This window comes from Amphiprion ocellaris, chromosome 10, assembly GCF_022539595.1.
Source record: "Amphiprion ocellaris isolate individual 3 ecotype Okinawa chromosome 10, ASM2253959v1, whole genome shotgun sequence".
NCBI lineage: Eukaryota > Metazoa > Chordata > Actinopteri > Pomacentridae > Amphiprion > Amphiprion ocellaris.
This window is the reverse complement of record NC_072775.1, coordinates 3,473,399-3,493,504: the sequence shown is the minus strand read 5'-3', so window position 1 is coordinate 3,493,504 and position 20,106 is coordinate 3,473,399. Positions and strand designations below refer to the sequence as shown.

General features: G+C 39.2%; 1 protein-coding gene and 1 non-coding gene across 2 annotated transcripts; both read right to left on the bottom strand.

Moving 5' to 3' along the window:
- Positions 1–6,234: 6,234 nt before the first annotated feature.
- On the bottom strand, positions 6,235–19,433 carry olfml2bb (olfactomedin-like 2Bb). Its single transcript, XM_023270727.3, has 9 exons — positions 18,857–19,433; positions 15,868–16,140; positions 15,666–15,773; positions 11,875–12,036; positions 11,553–11,772; positions 11,027–11,434; positions 10,375–10,551; positions 9,605–9,801; positions 6,235–8,011 (listed from the first exon to the last, which is right to left on the bottom strand). The coding sequence occupies exons 1-9, from the start codon at positions 19,109–19,111 to the stop codon at positions 7,622–7,624; spliced, it is 2,190 nt and encodes a 729-aa protein (XP_023126495.2). The 5' UTR covers positions 19,112–19,433; the 3' UTR covers positions 6,235–7,621.
- Positions 15,104–15,175, bottom strand: trnag-ucc (transfer RNA glycine (anticodon UCC)). Its single transcript has one exon. It is a non-coding gene; the product is annotated as a tRNA-Gly (tRNA).
- Positions 19,434–20,106: the final 673 nt, after the last annotated feature.

Genomic DNA, 20,106 nt, shown 5'->3' with positions numbered 1-20,106 from the left:
CTCTCCTGCTATCTGTCCACCTAAAGATGGCTTTTTTCATTTTTGAATGATGGAAAGCAAAGGCAGGATTACTTAGGAATATCAGTTGTTTTTAATATATTTCTCGACAAAAGTTCATGGTTTAGTTTTGTATTTTGCTAAAACTATCAATAGTAACATTAATATACAATTTAAATTGAAGGAAAACATCTTTAGCATGCTATGTGTCCTTCAACATAGCACATCTTATGAGCTCTCAGTCAACAAATTTTATTTTTCGTAATTTGCCTCCTAGATTTGAGTATATATTAGTCCCTAAAAGAAACTAGTAATACCCAACCGTCTCCGTTGTCATGGTTTCCAGATATAAGCTCTCAACATGGCTGATGAAATGCCAGAAGTGCAGACAGCCGATCCAGGATCCCTGTCCTTTGGCAATTTTGACCTCTAATAAGCACCTTTGCTTATCATCCACAAGTTACTCGTCGTATCTTTGACCTCCTCTTGACAGAACTGGTGCATTTCAACTAAATTTGTTGGCTTTCTGAACCAGACTTGTTTCTTCGTCACAGTCCACAGATTCTTCGTGGAGTTTAGGTCAGGACTTTGGGAAGGCCAGTCTGAAACCTTAATTGTAGCCCAATTTAGCCAATTCTTTACCCTTTTTGATGTGTGTGTGGGGTTGCTGTGTTGCTGGAACACCCAGTCGCATCCCAGATCAACCTTCTAGCTGATAATTTTAGGTTTTACTGAAAAATGTGGAGATAATCCTTGTTCATTACTCTATTTACTTTGTTTAAAGCACAAGTTGCATTGGCTGCAAAACAGCCACAGATCATGATACTGCCACCACCATGCTTCACGGTAGGTTTGGTGTTCTTGCGAATAAATGTCTCACTTTCTCTCCTCAAAACATATTTCTGTTTATTGTGGCCAAATACTTCAATTTTTGTTTCAGCTGACCACTAAACTTTCTTCCACAAGGTCTTATCTTTGACCATATGATCATCAGCAAACTTCAGTGAAGCCTTAAGGTCCTGCTACTAAAAACAGTAGAATACTAAGACATCTTTGTCCACTCTGTCTTTCTTACAGCTGGGGCGAAGAACAGGACAAACACCAACACACAGAAAGAAGAGCAGACTTTCTATCCGGTTGTTCCACACGTTTTTAACAATGCTACCATTGGTAGATGTGCATCTGCAAATCTTTCCATATCTCCAATGCAGTATCATGTTTGGGCCTTGAGGTATTACAGTCAGAGGAGGATTTGTTGACCACATCCAGCTGTTTCAGCAAAAGAGTTTTTTCTGAATTTTGCACTGATCCACAGTTAGTGTGTGATTGTCGTTGATCTACACAGTTATCTTTTTGTCATTAGGATCTAGTTCATCTTTTCAGCAGAACACAAGCACATGAATGGCAAACTTGAATTTCTAAGAGCATGTAAATGTAATGGTAGCATGTAAAAAATTAAAATGATCCCAGGACATTTGTAAATAGTCAGCTGTAAGGGAAGTCAGAGGGCAGCTGTTTTTGCAGGACCGTCGTTCAGTTTCTGCTCACAGACGGAGTGCATGTGTAGGAAAAGTTTCTGTTAAGATCTTACTGGACCTCAGATGCATCTCTGCTGTTTAAAGGCAGCAGAATAAATACTTTCCAGGATTTAAAAAGCAGGATCCAGTGTTTCTGTAGAGCTTAATGTTTCACTTTACAGCCAACAAATCTTATGAAAAGACAAAAAACCCCCGCCAAAACCAACAATGGACATATTCAACAGGCATCCAAACCTGATGTGTCTTATTCCTCAGAGCTCAATTGTGTTCCCTGAACACAGGGGTGTCAAACACGCAGCCCGCGGGTCAAAACCGGTCCACCAGACGGTCCACTCCGGCCTGTGGGACGACTTTGTAAAGTGTAAAATTTCTAGAGAAGACATTAACTGCAAATTTGCGAATTCGCAGCTTTTGCTGTTTTTTGTCTGACTTTTGTCATTTGTCTCATGTTTTTGTCGTTTTGTTTCTTGTTTTTGTCATTTTGTGGGGTTTTTTGTCTCACCTGTTAGTCTACTTTTTTGTTATTTTTTTGTTTTTTTGTTTCTCGCTTTTGTCATTTTTGGTCTTGTTTGTGTCATTTGTGTAATTTTTTGTCTCGTTATTGTCATTTGTTCATTTTTTTGTCGCTTTGTAATTTTTTTGTCTTTTTGTCTCTTTTTTGTTTTGTTTCATGTCGTTTGTCTAATTTTTTGTTGTGTCTCATTTTTGCCCTTTTGCGTCTGATTTTTGTAATATTTTGTCTTGTTTTTGTTGTTTTTTTTGTCTTTTTTTGTCTGACTTTTGTCATTTTGATCACAAAATTAAATATTATATCATTCAGTTCCAGATACCTGTGACTAAATGTTTTGTTCCTTTGTAGATACTCTTCAATCTGGAAGTTTGAAAGTGGAAATAATGAACTGAGGCTGAATGTTGTTGAAATTGAATTTATTTTTCTTCAGAAATTTCAGGTTGTTCATGATGTTTTGTAAAAAGTAAATTTCTTAAATGTGAACATTTTCAGAATGTACTTTTTTGCAACAAAACAAAGGGAAGATTAGGAGTTGTGGTTATTTATAGGTTATTATGCTGTGATTTTACTGGTCTGGCCCACTTGAGATCAAATTGGGTTGAATGCGGCCCCGAACTAAAATGAGTTTGACGCCCCTGATCTAAATACATAATTGAGCCAAATATTGTTTCATTTAAACAAATATACTGCACGGAACTTTCAGTTAATCAGACTGAAACACAAAATGTGTAGTAATCCACCACAGGAAATAGTCTCCAACAGATATTCTGTCTCCACCTGTAACATTTTCTAAACTCTGTCATGCCCAGCTCGTTTAACCCTCCTGTTGTCCTCATTTACAGGCACCAAAAAATATTATTTTCTTGTCTGAAAAAAATCCAAAAAATCTGCAAAAAAAATCCCCAAATTTCTGAAAATTTGCAAAACCTTCAGGAAGAAAATTCCAATAATTCCTGAAAAGTTTTATTTAAAAAAAAAAAAAAAAGTCAAATTTGGCAAGAAAATTCATGTAAATATTTTCAAAAAATTAGTAAAAATCTTCCAATAAAAAATAGTAAAAAAATATCTAAAGTGATTCCATATATATCAGTAAAACTTCTAATATTTTCTTTAACAACATTCACAAAAAAATCAACCAAAATTCAGCGAAATTCGCTGGATTTTGGTTGATTTTTATGTGAATGTTCTTAAGAAACATTTTTAACATTTCTTTTTTTCACTCAAAAAATGTTCAAAGATTTCCCAAAAATGTTGAAAATGTGGACATCAGAAGTTTCACCGTGAAAATATATTTCTTTTTCCATATTTTCAAACTTTAAACCGGGTCAGTTTTGACCGGCAGGACGACACGAGGGTTGAGAACACAGTACTGCGTCGGAGAAGAAGTCAGGCTACCAACTGGCTAAAAAAATTTCTTCATGATCTCTTTGACATCCACAAAAGAACCTTCAGGCCTCTGTGGCCTCACTTTAAATTGTGAGTTTTATGATCTTGTTTGATCTTCATTCCTCCACCTTTCCCGACCTCTGGCTGGTAACCTTTCGTCCACGGCTCTTTAGTCGCTCTGCTTTTTGTTCCCTTTTCTTTCTTAACCCAGTCCTATTTTCAGCCAGTCTTTTCTTTTCCATAGTTAAATATAAATGACCTCGGAGCGGGTGCATTTTCAAACCAAAGATCTTCATCTCCATGATAACCTCCTTCCCATTTTGTCTCCAGCTTTCTTTTCTGCCTTTGTTCGGAGTTTCAGCTCAGTGGCAGGCAGGAATGGATATTAAGATACCACTGCTATCTTTAAACCCGACATTACACAGCGGCTGTGTGTGTGTGTGTGTGTGTGTGTGTGTGTGTGTGTGTGTGCAGCAAACCAGACGTTCTGTCCCATGAACTTGGACTGATAGCATCCTTAGCATGTGTTTTCTAGTGTGTTTGTGCCCCCCCCCAGCTTTTAGACGTTCAGGGCGAGCAGTTCAAAGACTGACAGTTGTGCAGAACACAACCACACACACATGCATTCAGTCCACTTGGCGAGTGTTCAGTGGATGTGAATGGGTGTCTTTCTTCTGCATCCTGCTAGGTGGTCACTCGCCGCACACCGCCGCGCAAACACCATGGTTATATAAGTTTTGAAGTCATCTCCGGAGGATCCAGTGAGCTTTAGTGGAACATTTCTGCTCTAATTCATGCATTTTGCAGTTAATATGTATTTCATGATGCTTGTTCGTCTTGAAAAATGGTTGAAACCTCTTTTCGATGACGGGTTTGTTTTGCGTTATCATTCACAGCTCTTGCAGAAAAACAGAGCAAGACTGAATAAAGTAGAGTACACTGCAAAAACTCCAAATCTTACCAAGTCTGTTTGTCTTATTTTTAGTCAAAACATCTCATCCAACTTGATTTAAGATAAATTCACTTAAAAAGAGACATTTCAGTAGATGGAGGGACTTGTTTTAAGACAATGCATCTGAAATATCTTGTTAAGTCAAACAATCTTGAAATGATCTTGTTTTGAGTTGAATTTTACAAGAAAACTCAAAATAAGTTTAATACATCTCAAATTAGGAGGTTACATGAAAGCAAAGATCTATTTTTGAGTGAAAAACTGCTTTTTTTAGCATGTCTGGCTTATTTTAAGACACCAAAGCTTGACAATCCTGGTAAAATATAGCTTAAAATAACTTTTCCCTGCTAATTTTAAGATCTGAGTATTCTAAATATCATGTCTTCAAGAAATCTTACCAAGACATTTTTCACTTGTTCTATTGGCAGATTTTTTCACTCATTTCAAAGTAAAAGTTCCTTGAAATACGTTTTTCTTTCTTGTTTTGAGAGGGGCATTTTTTCCAGTGTAGTTATTTTGCACTGAATATTTCCCTGGAAAGTTTGTGTATGTGACTCTCTGGAGAGTCCATCAGCAGCCATGTGTCAGGATGGGTGCAAAGGGCCCATAAAAGAGTCCATGAAGCAGATATGAACTCCCAGAGTGCTCCCCGGCTTTGAATTTGACTGTTTCGATAGATTTCCTGTGTCCTTTCTCCGAGTGTCCCTGGTCCCAGAGCTGGATGCTTCAGATCTGTGGTTGTTCTCCCTCCTCCAGCTGCCCATTTCCACCAGTCTACTCTGCATCACTCTCACTATACTTGATTTGCTCATCTACATATTTTTGAATTTACCACCAGCTATATATGTAGTATATTTAATACCAGAGCCGTACACCATAGCAGTAAACTATAATTAGTTTCCATGTTAGTTGTACTTTGCATGTATCATCTGTCTTATCATGCATGTATTATACTGTGTTTTATGGTCCTTGTGTCCCCCCCACCTCTCTACCTCTATCCCTCTATCCCTCTACCTCTATCCCTCTATCTCTATCCCTCTATCTCTATCCCTCTATCTCTACCCCTCTATCTCTACCTCTATCCCTCTATCTCTATCCCTCTATCTCTACCTCTATCCCTCTATCCCTCTACCTCTATCCCTCTATCTGTATCCCTCTATCTCTACCTCTATCCCTCTATCTCTACCCCTCTATCTGTATCCCTCTATCTCTACCTCTATCCCTCTATCTCTACCCCTCTATCTGTATCCCTCTATCTCTACCTCTATCCTTCTATCTCTACCTCTCTACCTCTTCTGTCCCTCTCAACCCGTCCGGCCAGCAGCAGATGGGTCCCCCCACATTAGAGCCGGGTTCTGCTCGAGGTTTTTTTCCCTGTTAAAAGGGTGTTTTCCTGCCACTGTCTCCTTAGGGCTGCTCTGGGGGTCAGGCATATGGGTTCTGTAAAGCGTCTCGAGACAATTTGACTGTAATTGGCGCTATATAAATAAAACTGAATTAAATTGAATTGAAAAAAGAACAAAGCAGAGGTAGAAAAAGCCAGACGGGACCGACGTGTTTTGGCTCTTCATCTTATCAAACTGCAGTCCATCACCCTGTTTGAATCAACATGAGGTCTCCAAGCTCCAGTCTGTGTCCTGAGCGTTACCAGTCGGAGCTTTACCAGCATCTGGCCTGGGGCTCATTTTCCACTCTGGGATCCTTCCAGTGCTTCTGCTGTTTCCAGGAAAACTAAATCAGAGCCCACAAATAATGTTCACAACAGGCCGGACGGGCAAACGGAGTCACAGAGGAGGGCGAAGGAGAGGAAAGGGCAGCGAGACAGACTGAAAAAGAACTCCTCACCTTCATCTTTTTGAACATTTTATTATAAATTAACAAAACAGTTTGTAATTAAGCAGTCAGAATCAACCTTGTCTTGGACTTTTTTGTTTTTACAAGAAGCAAAGCAGTGCAGAGCATGTGCTGTTAAAGCAAAAAGAGTGCGTTTTAAATGAATTAACTTAACACCTGTATAAAAAGCTCATGATATGAAGCATTTCAGCAAACATACAGTAAAAAAAACATACAGTACAGATGTTTGACCTGCTGCTCTGTTACATAATTATAATCAATGCATTATTCTGATATTCAAAGTATAAAGAATCAGTCTTTACTCTAAAATTCAACACAGTCAATTAAACACATGTCTGATTAAACCTAAAAATATATTTCTGACTTTTACAGTAGCAGACTGACAAGAGGTTTTGGAAAGCTGCTGGTTTTAAAGGAAAAGTCTTTTTCAGGCACATGTTAAAATAAAGTTATTTCACCAGAAACTCTACATTTAGTTGTTGCACTGAAGTAACGTTAGGTAATTTACTTTTTAAATAGTCAAAATTGATGCAGCAGAAGTTGAGATACCGGATCCCCGGATGCAGTTTCATGCCTCAATTAGAGCATGGAAGTCATTTTTATCTTCCTGGTTTATAAGACAGGGCTATAAATTAGAAGTCTTAAAACTGAAGTCGAGACAATAACCTTGAGGAAGAAAGGCTATTGTCTGAATAGTAAAGCTGTTCCACAGACCTCATACAGCTATTTTCCCAAAGTAAAACTTTCTCCTCATGTCTGATAAACCTGACAAAGTAAGCTTCTGCAATAAACAGCTAAAAATCAGATGTTTGTATCTGAGCTTAATTCCACCTTACGTTCATCGCATTACCTCTGCTGCAAGGCCTGAACTCATGGAAGGTTGTTTCTTATTCTTTCTTTAGTGACAGGAAGGTTTTACTGCAGTGGTCATTATTTTTATAGAAAATAAACTTGCAGATCTTGTGGAAGAACTGGTTTAACAAGGTCATGTATTTGCTTTTGTGGAACCGTTTCTCTGTGGTTAATGTGCACTAATGCATGCTCAGGTCCTCTGTGATCTTCCCACCACAGTCTGAGAACAGGTACACATGGTTTCTCATAATAATAGGAAATGTTCCATTTGTTGAAACTGAGGAAAATGCGTGCACATAAATTTACATTCACTTATGTCGCCCAGGGAGTTTTGTCCTTTTCCAAATACATTTCTGCCTGTTGTCTGATTTCTCTTGGTGTGTGTCTGGCAGCAGCTGTGGTCACCTGACCGATCCACAGTCATTTACAAACAAAACACTTATTGAATTTCCTCAGTCCTCAGCTTCATTTTGGATATGCTAAAGTTGTACAACATCCATAACTTCTTCGACTGCTGTGTCCATAAATAAGCTAATAAGCGAAGATGATATCGTACATCATCTGATGTCCGTCGTCCCAGGCGTACAGTTTCTTATCCAGTGGACAGTAAGCCACCTGAGAGGTGTGTGCGTGCATGTTCGTAAACGCCAGGCTCGGCACCGTGTGTGTTAGCGTGTGCGTGTCGAAGGCATACGTCACGTTAGCGTAGCGACGCTCCATCGTGTCGACTGCATAAAGCACACCGCAAACCAGGAAGCTGTTGCCATAACGACCACGCCGAAGACCCGTGCGAAAGGTTCGTATCGGCTGGAGGTCTCGTGGATGAAGGTGGATGAGCAGGATCACTTCCTGGTGGAAACCCTCAGTGTCCAGAGCCGGATACAGCAGCCACAGGCCGGACTCATCTACAGCAAACTCCACCTGGAACATAAAACACACTGTGACCCTCAGAATATACAGATTTATACCCTCATTCACATTAAAGTTAATTTAAATACAAGACACTTGTGCTCCAAACAACAAGGATGCACACTCAATGAAGAACCTAGGATCCCTGACCTATCACTATACACACCAGTGAGCAGTGATTCCTCACACATCTCTGGGGGTCATCAGGTGGAAACCTCCCTTCAACGGTGTTTCTCCTATTTAGTCCCACAACACCTCCAGGAGGCTAGGATGAACTCTGGTGTCCCAGATTCACCCCCCATAGTGCCAACTCACACTGCTCCTACACAATCCAAACAGCACTGCCACGTTCAACTGACCCAGGCCCTTTTAGGAGATGCTCCAGGTAGTGACCAGTGCTGATGCTACCAGTTAGCTAGTGCAAGATACTGAACACCTAGTGCCAACTGCTAAAAAGTGACAAAGAAACTATACTTATAAACTCTCCAAACCCCTCTAAATGCTAATGCTAGCTGCAAGACTACCACGTCCAAAGCAAACTTACCACTGACAAAGAAACTATACAAGCTAGCTCACCAAACTTGCTAGTGCTACATGCTAATGCTGATTGCTAAAATACTTTACTACTTCAGCCAGGCTCACCATAGACAGAGACTATACAGGCAGACTTCATCTAAGATGCAAGTACCAATTGCTAACTGCTAATTACTAATGCTATCTAACAAGAAAAAACAAAAAAAGACAAAGACACAGCCACTACCTTTTCATTACCTTTAGACCTTAAAGTGGCAGCCATCATCATTTTTAGATGAACAATGGAAAACAATTATTAAGTTGTATGTAGTAGTGATGGGAGCTTGTAGTGATAAACCAACAGACACAGTGCCTCAGAAGTATTCACCTCCCTTAGAAGTGTCCCCCTTTGTTGCTTTTTAACACTGAATCATGGTCAATACAATTTGATGTTTCTGACAAGACTTTATAAAAAAGACTCTTTCCGGTAGTGAAAACCGATTTCTACAAAGTAATGGAAGTTAAAGGTTTTGGTCTGATGAGATTACAACTGAGTCTTCATCACAAATACGCCACTCCCACTATAAAGCATGGTGGTGGCAGCATCATGATGTGTGGATGATTCTCGGCAGCAGACACTAGAAGGCTTGTAAAGGCAGAGGGTAAAATGAATGCATCAAAGTGTAGGAAAATTCTAGAGGAGAACCTGATACATAAAAAAACTGCCCCTTGGTTTGTTTTCCAGCACGAGAATGACCCCGAGCACACAGCCAAAGCTACACAGAAATAATTCAAAGACAACAAGATGAAGGCGAATGTTCTGGAGAGGCTGAGTCAAAGCCCAGACCTCAAGCCTCCATACTTAACCTCCCATGTTACGCTCAGAAACAAAGAAAGAAGCATAAATTTCCAAGAATTGTTTTCTACTCCTTACTATTTGCCCTTTTGACCTCCAGTGATTTGTAGTGTTCCTGTTCCACCAACTAACCTTCAACGACCCTTTAAAGTCTGCATGCCCCAAATTTAAACCATCATGCATCATGTGCTTCTCATGCAGTCAAAACCAAAATAAAAGCAGACAGTGAGTCTTACTTCAGTCTGCGTCCTGTGAGCTTGTTCCTCCAGTAAAGCATCATGTAGTGTTGTCCAGGCAGCTACGTATCGGTGCCTCAGGTCATATCTGATGACATCCCTGCTGAAGGCACGGTTGTAGTAGAAAGCTCCGTTAAATACGACGTGTCCAGTTCCAGTGAAACTGTAGGGCAGCTTGTACGAATTACTCGCCTGACCTGAGCAGAAAGAACACAAAGAAAACACACGTGTGACAACAAATCAATGAAAACACCAAGAGAATTAAATATCTAGAAGGAATTTTGAATGTGAGGACTACAAACTGTAACTGTAAGCCCTCATGATGTCACTGAGGTTACTAAAGTCATCTAATTGGTGGTCAGCTCTGATTTTAATCTGCTGATCTATACTGTGATTGGTGTTTGTTTTTCTTTGCCACTGATCTTTAAGTCATACAGATGGTTGTTTGTCCTTTTCAGTGGTGTTTGACACTGGAGAACTGCCAAAAGTATTTCAAGGTCAAGTGCTTGGAAAGTGCTAGATAAATCATTCCCGACAGTTTCAAGTTAACTTTAAACAAAACACAGCTGAGGTTAGCAGGACCCAAACAGACTGAGTTGGATCAGGGAACGTGAAACTGAGACTTTGTTTGGGTTGAGAAGATCTGTAAGTGTTTGGGACGTTGGTTTGCCTCGGGATTTGTCCAGCTGATGCTTTGGATTAGACATAGCTTAACTGTTTGGCCTGGTTAGAGGTAGTTTAGGAATTCATCCTCCTCTACTCACACATACCTAATTTGAAGGTGTCCATGTCTCGGAATTCCAGGAGATTGTTGCCGTAGTGACCATTGGTTAGGTAGATGACGTTGCCGTGGCCACGAGCGTCTCTCATCCAGGTTCCGTCACTAAGGCCATAAGAACTCTGCTGCGCTGGTTCGGAGATGCTGGCTACTGTGTCTTTACACACCGCTGCAGGAGCACACAGGAGGAGCGACAGTTTGAAAAAAATCTAACATATGTGCACTCATTTCCAGATTAACTGATGCACTATATTTACACTGGTGAGCCAAAAAATTATGACTATGCCTGCCAAGTATGATCTTTGTCCTTAGCATGCCACTGGAAGAGCTCCAACCCTTTAAAACTTGGACATCTGAAAGACCCCTGTGCAGACGGACAGACACTGCTTCCAACACCCTAAAACCACATTATGGTTTGCCGTTCGCCATTCTTTACCCTAGTTGTCTGCCCAAAACAACTCTGGCCTTGTCCAAGTTGCTCTGATCTTTACACCTGCCAATTCTCCTGCATCCAACATGCCTTGATTATGAGATTCAACTGTTCATGTATCATCTAATACATCATTTACATGTGGCATTCTACCAAGATAGTTAGTGTTATTGAACTGGCTTGTGAGTAGTCATGAAGTTCCATGAGTCTCTACCAGGCTTTTTGGTGGTCTTCGGCTGGTCAGCGGGGCTCTCCGTCCAGCTGAGTCGAGTCTTGGGTCCCGGTTTAGAGGCTGCAGTGGGAGATGCATCAATGGGTGGATGGATATTGGTATCTGATGGTGAAGCGGTGTGTTGCGTCACAGATATGGTGGGCCTGACAGTAGTTGTGGTAGTTTGTTGAGAAGTAGTTGTCAGTTTAGTAGTTGTTGGTCTTCCCGTTGTTGTTGGGGTTAATTCAGTTGCTGGTTTGATGGTAGTGGGAGCTGGTTTGGTTGTAGTTGTGGTTTGTCGGCTGGTTGTTGGTGGAGCTGTTGATAGATCCTTTTCTGGTCTTGTGGTAACTGTAGGTCGCAGCTGGTCAGAGATAAGCAAGTCCAATGAAGCATCCGATGCTAGCGTAGCTGTAAGACAAGGAAAATATTTTAGTAGAATTTTTATTTTAGCCATAATGTCACAATAACAACTGCTAACATGTCACCTGAAAGCATAATATTAACCATAAGAATGTGTTAAACATACTATTCTTCCCTCTGCCTTTCTCGTCCTTCTTGAAGGCCTCTTCCTCTGCCTTGTAAAAGGTCACACCCTTGATGACGACACTGTTCTTGTCTTTGATTGGCTGCCTTGGCTCTGTCTTCTCTTTGATTGGCTTCTGGGTTTCTGTTTTGTTCCTGGGTGGCTGCTGTTGCTCCAGACCATCTTGTTGCTGGTTTTTCTTCAGCTGAGTTTCATAATTCTTCTGCAAAAGAAAATATAAAGAACATGGACTTCTTATTTGAGACAAAGCAGAGAAGATTTCTTGACTTCTGGTCTGTTAAAAAGATTTATAAAAAGTTAGTACCTGCTTGTGGGCGTATGCAGCTGCTCCACTTTTAGGTCCTGAACGTTCCAAATCATTCACTTTCTTTTTTTTCTGCTGGGCCTTCTTTTCTCTTTCCTTTTCCTTTGCTCTTTCCTTTGCACGTTCTTTCTCTCTTCTTTCAGTGAAATTTCCAACGAAAGCCTGGAGTGCACAATCAGGTTGACATGAAGGGTGAACATCGCATAGAACCTTAAGTATAATTTACAAGACTTTACTCAAAAATGGATTTCAAATAAATGCATAGACTAGCAACAAAGTGAAGGAAAGACTACACTGAACAGAAGAGACAAGGACTGAATGATTGAAGGACAAAAATGTTGATATGCTCTCATCACAGCTGCACGTTAATTGGGTTGATTGCGTTTATATGCACACCTGGTTTAGATCTATTTATGATGTACCGTTATCATGAAGCTCAGAGATATCTGGTCACTTTAACCCCAGTTACTGATTAGAAAGTGTTGTTTTCTCTCTTTTTTTGCTGTTTTCTGTGGTGAAAGATTCTGTAGCTGTCTACCCTCCATTAAACTGACTGTGTCTTAGCGCTATTAAATGCTAACATAACGTTGCAGATCTGTTACAGAACCATCAGTTCTATTACCGATGAGTGGTGTCCAAACTGGGTAGCTGTTGGGAAAATAACTTGGTTGCTAACCATCTTGAGGTTTACCGAAGCAGGAAAAAAAGATCTGTATGTAAGTTCTGTCACAATATGGTGGAAAAAGCTATGAGCCACTTCATCAAAGTTCCAAGTCAAGAGGAAATCATCCAGATAGTTTGTGTTTGTCATTTGGATGAAGTCATAGGTGGTTGGCAGCAGTTACAAACTGGGAAAAGATGTAAACATGCAACAGTATTCCAGCTAGCATAATCTGGTTTCTCAAAACCGGGATAAAGGCTCATCCAAGTTTCTGAAATCAGGATATGATGTTTACAGGATACTTAAAAAACCCAATAATCTCCATGACACTCAAGTCCACGTAAACACAGTCAATGTTAGAGCTTAAAAAGCCAGGATAAAAACACTGTTTTATCTTTCACATTGAATGGAAGTTTTATTCTTAATCTGAAGTGATAGTGATAGTTAAAGTGTTCACTAATGGGTTAGTCCATCTTAAATCATCAGGGGCTTGCTGCTCAGTTATCTCTGATTTCCTTGAAATTTTATTTATCATGAACTAAGATATTAAAAATGTTATCTGTGAAATTTAACCTTGATATATCGAGCTCTGACTGAGATCATTTCTTCTTCTTTTTCTAAACTTGTCCATTTTAAGTAAGTTTTTTCACACATTTAAATTTGAGGCTGTTTGGATGACTTCTTTTTTCATAGTTCAGCTTCCCTATATTCAGATAATAATTGATCTACTTGTCCACAGGTGCAATGTCTAAAATCAGTGAGATGATGAGAAAAAACTGTGAAAATTTCAGGCTTTTATTTTCAGTTGTTCCTAAGATGTTGTCGCTTAAACATAGCTTCAAATTTCAATGTGCAAAAATAAAAAACATGCTAAACATTGATCTTGCCAAGTCTTTGACATGTTAGGCTAACATTTTTGCAACTATCTTTATAAATATTCATTTTTTTGGATATTTATATTTTGGAATTTCTGTGAATCAGAGCTGGTTGAGCAAAAATAGTTCTAAAATGTTGATATTTGACACTATATTGCTGCCAAACATTCAGATTTCCTTCAATATTCAGGTGAAATGCTTAAAATGACATCTCAACTCCTACTTCACTGAGACGTCTTTCCTCAGTGTATGTGTGCTGGAGGTTTTAAGGTTTCCACATCATAGTTGTGGACGCTGCATATTGAACCATGATTGGTTTTCAGGCTCGCGGTGATGTCATAAATCTTTCTGGTTAGGACACGTGTGAAACTCATATTTAGGGTGAGTGCAGAGAAACCTTCCCACATCATTCTACAGCACACAGATGTCAGGTTTTAATACCCAACTGGAAGAAACCTGTTTAACCTATGAGAGGAGGACCATCTTCAGCCATAAACACTTGGCTTTTATTTGTTAAGAAGTTAAGAATGCACTTGGAATAACTTGCACTTTGATACCATTCAAGGACAAATATGAAAGAAAGTTTGCTTGCAGTGGATTTATCTAGTGTCAACATTATCCTAGTATGTTTATAAGAAGTCAGATAAACCACAGGGAAGCTGTAGGAGTATGATATGTGCAGTAATTTTCCATTTGAGGATGAGTTAAATAGGGATCATCATCCGATAAACAACTCCTGCTGATGCAATTGTGCCAATTAAGGCTTTATTTTATTTGTAAGGCAGCTTTCCGCCAAATAAACTCTGAAAACTTCCAACCTGTGGCCTTCTTTCTCATGGACGGCAGAGTTTGGAGTTATTTTCTCTTCAACTGAGAAAATATTTAGCTTTAAATCAGTCAGCTTAATCTCTATAACTGATGACACTGCAGGGTTTTAGCCACAACATTTATATTAATTAGGTTATTTCACTAAATTCTAATACTGTAGTGTCTAGCTATACTATCATATTAGTCAGGTTTCACAATTCACAACACTTTAGGGTCTGAGCCTTAATAAGTATCAGAGTCAAGTAAAGCAGTATTTTATTATATTTTTGTAGGGTTTAATCACTAATATGTAAACTACTCAAGTATAATCTCACCTTAAATAACATTACGGGATGCTAGCTTACTTCATCATGAAAATCATAATCATTTTTGTTTTGCTTTTTATCTGGAGTCTATCCCAGCTGACTTAGGTGAAGGCAGGGGACACCCTAGACAGGTCACCAGTCTGTCACAGGGCCTATTCTGGAAACAATCACTTATTAATAAAAAAATAACTGGATATCACTAAAATGTCAACTAAATAACTGTCTGAATTTAATAACAACCAGCTTCTAATTAGTAAAGTAGAGTAATAAAGTAGTCAATAGGTTTACTACAATATCTTTATAAATAACTTTCAATTTCAATTTTACTCAGTTGTATATATAATCAATTGTCTATATAATATTTAGAAGAATATTTCTCTAAAATACCATGTGGTGTTTGGTTATAGGTGGTCATATTGATTGAAAACTGAAAACAGCAAAAATGTCAACTATGATACGAAAAGTCCCGCAATTATATATTGACCCTTTTACTGTTCTATTTAATAACAACTTTATATATAAACTTAATTTACGCTCAGAGAGAAATTCTATAAATGTGATGCGTTGGCCGGGAATTGAACCCGGGTCAACTGCTTGGAAGGCAGCTATGCTAACCACTATACCACCAACGCTGTACAAAGTGTTTGAACAGTCAAAACATGCAGTCAGATCAGTCCATTAAAAATAAATAGTAAAAATGACAATAAATTAAATGAATAATGTGCTAGATTAGCGTGCAACTCAAACAAGGGAACTAGGCAGTTTGAAAATTAAAGAACAAGACTGAGGGTTAAAATTTAAAGTAAAAAAAAAAAAGAGAATGAAAGAATTAGAGAGACGACATCGCAGCAAAGAACCAGCAAGCTAAAAGTAAAATAAAACAAGATAATACATATAAAATTAACAGGACATAATTCAGAATAAAACACTAAAACTAAGTAAAGCTAAAAGTAAACCTCACAAAAATGCAGGTGGGTTTTAAGAAGTGATTTAAAAGATATTTATTTGTGAAATTAGTTAACATTTATTTCATTCTAAAGCCCTTTGCAACTTTGTTTTCAAAAGGTGCTATACGAACACAGTTATTATTATTATTCTTATGAGTAATCTATGTGTGCTCACCTTCTCCATGTTGTCCACTCGGCTCAGCAGCTTAGTGGTGACAGAGTGCAGCTTCAACAAGTCCATTCCATACAGAGAGCCCTCCAACAGGTCGATGATGGTCGCCAGCTAGACAGACAAAATCACAAAGAGGGCAGAAGACAACACTCATTAGTGAAAACACCCTCAGCAAAAGTTCAAACTCAGGTCGGCGTGTTTCTACCTTGATGTCGTCTTTGCTGGCGTCCTGCAGCTTCTTGAACCTGTATTCTCCCTCACAGGGGTTCACAGCTGAAGGTGGAGCCATGCACTCACACTTCTTGCAGTCCGTTCCCTTGGTGATCGTCTCCACGGTGTAAAAATGCTGGGATGGCGAGGACGGGTCGCTGTCATGGATACGGCCGCAGTCGGAGCGTTTGATGGGCCGAACAACGCAGCGACACACACAGTCGGATCCCGAAGACGTCGTTCTGACTTTGTCGTAATCACCCAGCAACTGAAAGAGAAGCACAAAGTATTCTTTCTCAGTATCTGTTTCAGATCCACACTGCTCACATCAAAGGAAACTGAGAAACTGTTCATTAATTTGAACGTACAGTCATGAACAACACATTTGTAAAAAGCCAGGTTTATCATGGCAGTCTTGAGTTTTCAATGGCTCCAATAACTCTTAATTTTCTTTGATGGAAACACTGAAACACATGCATCTTCGTCACAAAAAACAATCATGCATTTATCTTGTAGAAGCAACATTTTCTACAGCTCAAGCGCATTCATTCAGGAGAAATCTAAAAATGAGTAGTTTAGGCAGCAGCATCCTTATATGTGGAGTTAAGGGGTAAAATCTAAACTGTCAATGTGGCAGTTTGGTTGACGTCATGCTCATGCCTTAAGCTCACAAATATTGTCAAATACATATTTCTAAAGCATGATAAATGGCAAATATGACCGAGACACGATAAAACGCTTTCTGGTGGAGCAACATAATACACGCGAGTCATCAAATTAAAAGCTTGGACACGAGACAAAGGTGATTTTTCAATGACAGTGTCTTCAGTTTTTAGTAGCTTCAAAGCTGCATTTAAAGTGTCTGTACAGCGAGGCTAAACAAAAAAACCCTCATTTCAACCCTCCTGTTGTCCTCATTTATGGGCACCAAAAAATATTGCTTCCTTGTCTGAAAAAAATCCAAAAATTCAGCAAAAAAATTCCACAAATTTCTGAAAATTTGCAAAACCTTCAGGAAGAAAATTCCAATAATTCCTTAAAAGTTTCCCTTAAAAGTTTTATTTTTAAAAAATCTGTCAAATTTGGCAAGAAAATTCTTGTAAATATTTTCAAAAAATGAGTAAAAATCTTCCAAAAAAAATCCTAAAAATATCTAAAGTGAGTACATATATATCAGTAAAACTTCTAATATTTTCTTGAAGAACGTTCACATAAAAATCAACCAAAATCCAGTGAATTTCAATGGATTTTGGTTGATTTTTATGTGAATGTTCTTAATAAACATTTTTAACATTTCTTTTTTTCCACCAAAAAATGTTCAAAGATTTCCCAAAAATGTTGAAAATGTGGACATCAGAAGTTTCACTGTGAAAATACTTTTTTTCCCCACATTTTCAAACTTTAAAATGGGTCAATTTTGACCCACAGGATGACATGAGGGTTAATAATAATAATAACAACAATCTGTAGTCCTGCATTTAGCAAGATAAATGCAAAATGGTGGCAATACAAATTGAGTAAAGAATGTTTTGAGTGAGTCTTATACATTTGGGGAGTGTGTTAGGTTCTCCAGACAGCTGCATCTTGGATGCAGTTGAGTGTTCCAACAAGACAATGACCCAAAACACAAATGAAAAGTGGTGACGAAATGTCTAAATCAGACTAGAATTAGGGTTTTACATTGGTTGCACCAAAGTCCTGACTTAAACCTCATCAAGAACATGTGGACTGTGCTGAAGTCGGTGTCAGAAAGTCAACAAATGGAGTTGAACTGCACCAATTCTGTCAAGAGGAAGTCAAAGATACAACTAGAGGCTTGTGGACGGAAACCAAAAGTCACTAGATGAGGTTAAAATGGCTAGGGGATCTTTACCCAAATAATGGAATCACTGTATGTATTTTGTCATATTTCCAGAAGACCTATAATACATCTATGAAAAACTCAAAATGCATGATTGTTTCTTGCAACAAAGATGCATGTATTTCAGTTTTTCCATCACAGAAACTTAAGAATTATAGGAGTCAATAGAAACTCAAGACCACCATAATATAAATGGTCTTTACTAGTGAAACTATTGTTCACAACTGCATATTTGGCTCTCTGTATTGGTTTATAACATATGCTAAGGAGAAAAGCAGGAACTGAGAGTGAAGAAGGAGCAGCGGTATGTGTGATGATGGGCAGCTGCAGCGGTGAGCGGCGTCTGGAGAAGAATAGCTGCAGGCGTTTACAAACAGGCACTTACTGGTTTGGAGCACGTACAGTTTGAAGGATATTACATAACCAGCCGCCACAAGGATGCTAAGTGTTACCATAGTGCACACACACACACAAAGACACACTCAGCTCTGGCTTCCATTTACCACCTCATTTAAGCACAACTGACAATCTGGGGGTTTGGGTTGTGTTAAAAGGAAAAATCAAGTATACAACAAGTTCTGCAAGGAAAACCCCACTGTGTCTAAAATCCTATTTCTTAAGGGAAATGAGAAATTTAAGGGTTTCCGGTTACAAAGCAGCATGAGTCCTAAAAGCACAAGTGCCTTTAATTCTCCTGTGGTTTTCTCCTGATGAAGTGGATGGAAAGTCTGGCTGAGTTGACTTTTAAAGGAGGATTTCTGATACACAATGGATCAAAGGAGGTGGAAAGTTAAATAGGTCGAGCGAAGTTAATACTTCCCATAATTACAAGCGTTTTTTTTATGAACTTTCATGGCTCGTACAGAACTTCACTTCAATGTTGATCACCTTTACAGCTGATTTACAGTGAAAACCTTGCTACAAAACTATTTTAAAGCCGATTATTTCACTGTGTTGAATGCTGCTTGTTGTAATAAATGATGCCGAATTGAAACATGCTTCTACTTAATCTAAAAAATATGTGTAACTTTCCTCCTACTGCTTCTGTGCGTTTGCAGGAACCACTTCATCAATAAGCTTCAAGTTCGCTAATGAAGTCTGGCATTGAATAAACTGAGCTCACCTGGCTGATGATGTTCTCCTGGTTGTCCAGCTCGTCCTCCAGAGGCTCGGGGGTGGGCTGCTGAACCGTGCCCGGGATATGCTGCTCACCTCCCCGCTGGCTCTCCTCCACCTCCACTTTCCCCGGCTGACTCAGCTCCTCTGCCCCGGCCTGGAGCATGTCATCCCGGGGTGGTTCTGCGCTCCTGTCCGCCTCCAGAGCGTCCAGTCCGCTCACGGCGCAGCACAGAATCAGCAGCGACACTCTGCGCCACATTTCTCCACAACTGTGCGCTGAAAACCGTTCTCAGGTAAATATCAGGTAGTGAGAAGAATAATATAAACTTCAAAAATAGAAAGTAAATGAGTTTCTAAACGCGTAAAAATGAAGCTTATAAACTTTGACTTGTGTCTCTGCAAATTTAAGTATAAAAAAATACAGAAAAACTAATAAATTCTAACAAAAAATAGCATATTAATAATAAAAAAATGAAATGCAAACTGTCCGGGTGACGTGTCCGTTACCGGCAGGACAAACCGATCCACCGGCTCCGGTCCAAACACGACTGACCGCGCGCGAGCCTCGCAGAGGAAAGAGAGCGAGAGAGAAGAGCGCGTGCAGTTAGAATCCAGGTTGGACACCAATTACTGCACGAGCAGCTTCCAGCCAATCAGAGCAGCCGCTGAGCAATAAACAGAAGCTCTGATTGGTTAAATGATACAGATGTGGTCCGTTTTAAAACCGCCCCATCAATATTTAGGTGACATTAAAACAGATGTTTAAACATATAAACTCTTTATTTAAACAACCTTTAAAGGTGCATTTATCTAAATATGATCCGTTTTCTGTCACATATCAAGGACTGAAAAAAGACAAAACAGTACTGTAGTAAATAATTGTTGTTTTTACAGGAAAATTTATGGTTCACTTGTGTTTTTTGTCTTATTTTTGTCATTTTGTGTGTTAGATTTTAGTCTTCATGCGTGCCTGAAGCAGCTGATTTAGACGCCCAGAAAGCAGGACGTCTTGTACTTTTTGGCTCTGGCTTTTCAAACCCAAGCTTCTGTACATCCAGCTTAGGGCCATAAACACTTTTCTGCTGGGGCACCTTAAACAGGAACTACAACCCAGAACTGGTCTTGTCGTTTGCAGGCGGCTGGAGGTGGTTTCTTGAGGTCCGTGTTGCAGGGAGGATATTTATCTTTTCTGGGTCACCAACTGGTTTTTGTCTCCACAGGTTTGGTTTTTAGAAAACTGGTTCTTTTGGCCGC

What these genes read in the sequence shown, in the direction of transcription:
- olfml2bb (XM_023270727.3), bottom strand. Translation starts at nt 19,111, where the DNA reads ATGTGGCGCAGAGTGTCGCTGCTGATTCTGTGCTGCGCCGTGAGCGGA. An exon ending in CCAGCAAAGACGACATCAAG is followed by an intron (nt 15,774 to 15,867) that starts GTAGAAACACGC and finishes TTGTCTGTCTAG; the next exon opens with CTGGCGACCATCATCGACCT. An exon ending in GAGTGGACAACATGGAGAAG is followed by an intron (nt 12,037 to 15,665) that starts GTGAGCACACAT and finishes TGTGCACTCCAG; the next exon opens with GCTTTCGTTGGAAATTTCAC.